General features: G+C 41.3%; 1 protein-coding gene across 1 annotated transcript; it reads left to right on the top strand.

Moving 5' to 3' along the window:
* The first annotated feature begins 469 nt into the window (after positions 1-469).
* Positions 470-6,500, top strand: pofut1 (protein O-fucosyltransferase 1). The gene is made up of 7 exons (XM_086069806.1): positions 470-615; positions 791-912; positions 1,204-1,386; positions 2,318-2,430; positions 3,175-3,367; positions 4,829-5,071; positions 5,829-6,500. Exons 1-7 carry the CDS (start codon positions 477-479, stop codon positions 6,123-6,125), a joined length of 1,290 nt encoding a protein of 429 aa, XP_085925932.1. The 5' UTR covers positions 470-476; the 3' UTR covers positions 6,126-6,500.
* Positions 6,501-6,815: the final 315 nt, after the last annotated feature.

Below are 6,815 nucleotides of genomic sequence, written 5' to 3' on the forward strand. Positions count from 1 at the left end.
CTCAAGTCTCACCCAAAATCAGCTGGGACCGATTTCAGGTCACCATGCAGTAAGGTAAATAGTAAGACTTGAGAGGCAGGATGCAACATGGATTGGACTTCAGCTATTTGCAGGGCATTTATAGAAAAACAACCTTTCACACTGGCATTCACACATTCAACCTCAGAACTCTGAAGCTGATGTGCTATAAATTATAACCCCTATTATACACTGTGCTGCTTTCATTTTTTTTTCCACACAAAAACTTTAAAATAAATGAATAATTGGTCAAATGATATGACGTATGCATCATAAAAATCAAAGAAAAACGTGGTCGGAAATCGGATTTTGTTGTGAAGTCCAATATTGAAGTCAGGGGTTTACAACGGAACCAACTGTCCTGTAGATGGCAGCACATACTTTTAGGTCTCCACACCACCGCTCAAACAAAAAGGAAAAGTATGCGCACTGCATTCTGGGATATGTTATGAATTACAATGGCGGTGTGGGAGCTACCGTCTCACGTTCTTACGCTGACTTGTTTTCTTTGTTCACTGTTACAACAAAGTTGTCGGACGGCTGCCGAAGAACTGAAGTGGGATGATAATGGATATGTGTTGTACTGTCCGTGCATGGGTAATAAACACTTTTATTTTAAGGCAGCTTTTAACTAGACACCATTACCGGTCGTGGTAAAATTGTTCAATGTTAAGATAAACGTATTTTTTAACAGCTACAGTTTAGTTCCACATTATGATCACACTCAGCAAAGAGAGAGAAAAAACAAAAGAAAACGTGTTTCTGTGTTCAGGCCGCTTTGGGAACCAGGCAGACCACTTCCTGGGTTCTCTGGCTTTTGCTAAGATGTTAAATCGAACCCTGGCAGTCCCTCCCTGGATTGTTTACCGCCATCTCAGCCCACCTGCCACTAATGTAAGTCTATCTGTCGTTGTCTACTTGCAGTCGTGTCCGATAAACGTCGTGGACAAAAGCGTTTGGACATTCCACTCAAAAGACAAGGAAATATGGAGTTGGGCGGTACATACTACATAAATACACATTTATGAACAGTTGGAGGATGTCTTGAGTACCTTGTAATGAGCCGTGTGGGCCCTACTTTACACATCTACTTGGGTCATCCCACTATAAATATGACCCAAATATTACCTCTGTGCATAATGTCACGAGTTTTATGATCTATGATTTTCTCGACTATTCATCCAGGTCCATGTTCCCTACAGTGAGCTCTTCAAACTCGAGACCTTGTCGGCCTACCACCGCGTGGTTGCTTTGGAAGTCTTCATGAAAGAGCTGGCTGACAAACACTGGCCCAGAGGACACAGGAAAGCCTACTGCTTTGAGGCAGCGGCTCAGCGGAGTGCAGATAGACGATCCTGTCCCATGAAGGTGAGGGTCCAGTGGAGCAGCGAGCGTTGACATTTGAGCGTGGCCGGTGTGAGGAGGAGGGGATCGGTCCCAAAAACGGTAGCGAGATCAATAACCTGAACTCATAAAAGAGTTTTAAAAAAATGTGAGCGATCACACATGACAATACAATGCCACACACCTAACACTGAAACTCAATTCAAATGTATCCTTGTGAGATTGTTTTGAGTATTAACAAATTAAAATTAAAACTAAAACCTAAATTAAGTCTCTCGTCCCTCAACAAGTGAGTCATGGTTCCACCGGGCATCCAGGCTATAAGAGGAGTAGTAGTAGAAAAACAAAAAAAGTTTATGTAACTCTTCTGCAGTGACAAAAATGGAAGTAGCCTACTCTAGTTTTAAGAGACTCTTTTTAAAGCTAGAACCAGGGTTCAAAATGGTCCAGATTATTTTAACGTGTATTTGGCATCTGAGTTTGTCATTTGCTTTGACGTATTGTGAACTCCAATCGACTGCTGCCCTCTAGTGGCCTGTCCATCACCTCACGTCACAGAGCATCCTCATGCTTCTTCGTGTTGCTGCTAATACTGACATGTTTCCTGACTTTGATTGAGCCAAGGCACATATATAAAAAAAAATATATATATATATATCACAAAAAGTATATGCAGGTATACTGTAAGTAATGAGATTCTCACCTCTATTTATTATTTCTCTATTTCAACAGGTGGGTACACATTTAATTGTGTACCTTCTGCCATCTAGTGGAAAAAACATTTCATTGTTGGGCTTGTCACTATATGTTGCCGCTGGCAGCCATAGCTACTACAACAACAACAACAAAATATGAGTAATAAATAATAGTTTTTGGACCAATTAAGTGTCAACTTGAGGCATAGTTGTTAGGAATAACTTCTCTAATGTGCGTGAATGCTTTCTGTTTTTTTCAGGATGGGAATCCATTCGGTCAATTTTGGGATTATGTCGGCGTGGACTTTGATGAGTCTGTGTTATTCAGTGGTATTTCCTTCAGTGCATTCCACCAGCAGCAGTGGATGAAGAAGTGAGTACACCTTCCGTATTTGTCTTTGAGAACTGTGTTCAATTGTTTCATATTCATTGTGGATGAATGGAGTCTTGAAGCAGGCGGAGCAAAAGTGAGAACGTGACTTTGCTGCAACTAGCGTAGGCGTTGTTTGCGTTCTGAACAACAACATGAAGTTGAGCTACGCTTAAGTTACCCGAGCATCCAGGGGCAAAAGAGAACAGCAGGTATCTAAATATAGTAAAGCATTGATTGTATTTTAACTTGTGCAGGTGGAAATTCCTCACCAATCACCAAGACCATATTAATTAATGTGCAGCTGTGTGCATGTGGTGCATGCAGTGGTCATAGTGACCTACACAAAGACCTGCTTACCAACATCTGTAATTTCACAGGACAATCAAATATGTGCCTGTCATTAGCAACCAATGCTAATCTTATGTCTTTAACGAGCATATTTTCCACAGTGTGCACCTGTAAAACAATCTATTGATTTTTATTTTCTTCATAATCGCTCATAAATATGAGCGAAATGTTCATCTTGTGTTCTTTGCTTTAGTGTTCTGTTAAATTTATGAGGAAGATTTCTTGTTGGAAAAGTCACATAAAAATTTTGTATTCTGCGTGATGATACTCCAAATGTTGTTTTTGGGCTAAAAAGTAATCCAAAGAACGAGTTTAAAACAAACCATATGTGAGGAAGCTCCATAGAAGTTGTTTTTAACTAAGTTTATAAAAATTCAAATTCATCCCCTGCCCTAGATTTCCACCTAAGGAGCACCCGGTCCTGGCCCTGCCCGGAGCTCCTGCCCAGTTCCCGGTGGTGGAGGAGCACGTTGGCCTACAGCGTTACGTAGTGTGGTCAGACAAAATGGCGGCAGAGGGACAGGAGCACATCGCTTCCCTCCTGACTCGGCCATATGTTGGCATTCACTTGAGGATTGGCAGTGACTGGGTGAGATTTCTTTGGAGATTACGATCCCACAAGCATTTCAGTAAATTCATTGTTTTGTTTTTTTATTCTTATTTTTAATAGGATGGGTGAAACTATGAATGTTCTGAACTCCTTCCATTGAACAGTGTACTACTTGCTAGAGTTGTGTCATGTAGCTCACTCTCTCATAGCTCAAGGCTTCTAAATTGGGATGTACACATACCGACAGGGTGCTAAGAAAGTTTCAATGGTTTTAAGGGTATTGTGATGTCGCTGAATCCGTAAATGGTATTGTTTTTATGCCCCCTGATTTGTCTCTCGTTTTTATGATATTCCATATTGTTGTTTTAAAGTGTAAGTTATGAGTTGTTATTTCTTGATGATCTTTGCGTATCTGTCTTTTCAGACCTGTCCATATTATTTTCCTTGATATCGTGAAATACGACATTTGCTATCACAGAGAGCCTCCCGTATGCAAATCACGTTTCATGTGCAAATCAAGCTAAAATTCATAGAATCGGGCAATATTAGCTGTAAACAAATGCAAAAACAGGTGACGCCAAAGCACAAACACTGCTTTTATTGACAATCAAAGTACATTAATTATCAATCAAACACTCGAGCCAATTTCAAGAAACGGATGCGATTTTCAGACTCAACAGCCCAAAATTACCCCGATAGCATTTAAATATCTTTGGCACTTGAATTTTTATTTTTGGCAAGTGTAGGTTCACTATTAACTGGTCTGTATTGTTGTGTGTGTCCAGAGGAGTTTTTTCCCCCCTCTCTGAACTGGGGAAGACATTCGGAAATGTTAAATCTATTAGGTATTTGTGATTGCAAATGATTATGTGTGTGGTTTCCATTTAGTTAGTAAGGAGTATTTTGTGTATAGTGGAACATTACTCGCCTGGAAACCAGACTCAGCGGATGAGTCTGGTCACGGTCGGAATCAAGTGCATTTCGCAGACGGGGTAAACTTACCAAACAGACGGTGAAAAGATCCAATCAGCAAAGAGCTGACGCAACGTCTTAAAAGTGGGACGTATGTGTGGAAGACGAGTAAACACAGGGACGTACATAGGAAATATATAATATTCATATGTAAGTCTGTGAGTAAACAGTAGCGGTGGGCGGATAAGGAGTATATGGATGAGAGACGTTAGTGAATGACATATGTCGCTGTTGTGGTAAAAACGTGATGATTTGTGCGGTGTTAGACTTCCGGCACCAAAGAGTGACGTTGCTGATGAAGAATACGTCGTCAAACAAACGTATTTGATTGCACAGTTCGTTTTGAGCCGCGCTGAAATCGCTTTCAACGACCCAGTGACCGCACCCACTTTCTTTCGCTCAAGAAAGTGGGTGTGGCTTGCCAGGCGAGAACATTCCAGTGATTTTAGAGGTAATATTGTATGTGAGAATTTCTAATGTGCCAACGTCTCTTGCCATTCCACCATTGCAATATCTTCTTCCTCAAAGCAAAACGCCTGCAAAATGCTGAAGAGCGGCGATGTGGGGCCTCTTTTCATGGCCTCCCCCCAGTGCGTGGGCTACAAGCGGCAGACGGCGCTGCCCCTCACCATGACCATGTGCCTGCCCGACCTGGCCGAGATCCGCAGGGCCGTGAAGCTGTGGGTGGAGAAGACCTCTGCTCGCTCCGTCTACATCGCCACCGATTCGGAGTCCCACAGGAGCGACATTGAGAAACTCTTCAAGGGCAAGGTGATGAAACTGTGTGACAAAAGTTCTGGCTTGTCTGTAGCACCGTATTTTGTAACAATTGTAAAACATTTACAAAGTAAGTAACGGATAACTTTCAACACGGTTGAAATGAGGTCCTGAATCCATCTTTAATGGCTAACTCCCAGCCATTTTCACTGAAGCAACCCCCTTTGCTTCTGGCAGTTTAACTGGATTTTGACAGATTTTGCAAGGCCCACAGAATATTGTGTTCCATTTCTATAAAAACATGGAACCTACCAAAATAAAGATTACAGTCTCTTCTTTCATCAGAAAAAAAGTAGGCCCATATTTTTTATCTGTAACCGTGCTGCAGCAATTAGCATTAGAACATAGCTACGTTTCATCAATATTCACATCCCTGGTGATAACACTGTCAAAAAGAGCTTGTTGCAACATGGCCCTGGTTGATCTCGTATACTCTGCTGCCACCTGCTGGCCATTTTTTGGAATAACTACCAATGCGTTAAGTCACCTCTTCATGTCAAGCTGCATTTGTATGCTCTTGCATAAAAAAAAAACATTTTTTAAACCATATAAATACATTTTTGGGAGTGAAGGACAAAGTATTTTCACGTTTTTGGGTTTAAATTAGTTAATGACATTTTTTTCACTATTTTAGACAGTCCCCAGTTTTAGGAACATGTTTGTGGCATGCTTTTGTCAAAATGCATTGAATGATCAAGAATTGTAGACATAATTTTTGCCTCATATTCACACGGTGAACTTGTGTGTGCAGGTCCAAGTGGTGAGCCTGCAGCCCGACTTGGCCCAGCTGGACTTGTACATTTTAGGCCAAGCAGACCACTTTATTGGGAACTGCGTCTCATCCTTCTCTGCCTTTGTGAAGAGAGACCGGGACGTGCACAACTTTCCCTCCTCCTTTTTTGGCATGGATCAACCTGAGCACGGTGACCCAGTCTGCACCGGTACTCAATCTGCATCCGAAATGCTACGGCAACACCACTCGGACGAACAATATTGCGGCAATCCCGAATTGCCTCTGTCCTCCAGCTGCAGCAATGACAGGAACTAAGTAGAGTGGCGGAGATACAAAAGGAAAAACTCTACTCCAAATAACCAGAACACAAGTGTCAAATTGCTGTGATGTAAATTCAAACTGCCACAAAAGAAGTTACCCCATTGACAAAATGATACAAATGGTGCAACTATTTTTAAAGCAGAACTACAACTTACTCTGTTTGTATCAGTCAAATGGATGATGGTGACGGAGGAGTCAAACCCCAGTTGATAACAAAAGTACGTGATCATATATATATGTTCAATAATGTGTAGAGTTTAATCTGGTTGCACATTCATACGAAAGAAGATGGGGCTCAGGGGTAGATGGTATGTGCGTAAGTAGTAGCAAGTTGATGGGTTTGGACTTTCCATTAAAAAGTAAAGACCATTTGATGTCTCATTGTTATCTTTCTCGTAACTATAGCAACCCATGCAGATAAGTACAAAGTAGTGCAAAATGCCACCAATGGACACCACCAATCCAATCTGGTGTCTTGCATTTGACAGTGTGTTAGAGCTTCAAGATCCAATTTGATTAAAGAAATGGATTTGCCTGTGACGTACCTGGTCCAGAAGATCACATTTCTTAACTCCTTGGTGAATAAAGGGACACATTTTACAGTAATAGTCTTTGTTTTTCTCCTACCAATTAAAATGTTACCAAACATTTTTGGGATGTTTGAAATGCAAAAAGAAGTTTCTC

This window comes from Leptonotus elevatus, chromosome 2 (genome assembly GCF_054856555.1).
Source record: "Leptonotus elevatus isolate MCC_2025b chromosome 2, RoL_Lele_1.0, whole genome shotgun sequence".
NCBI classification, from domain to species: Eukaryota; Metazoa; Chordata; class Actinopteri; order Syngnathiformes; family Syngnathidae; genus Leptonotus; species Leptonotus elevatus.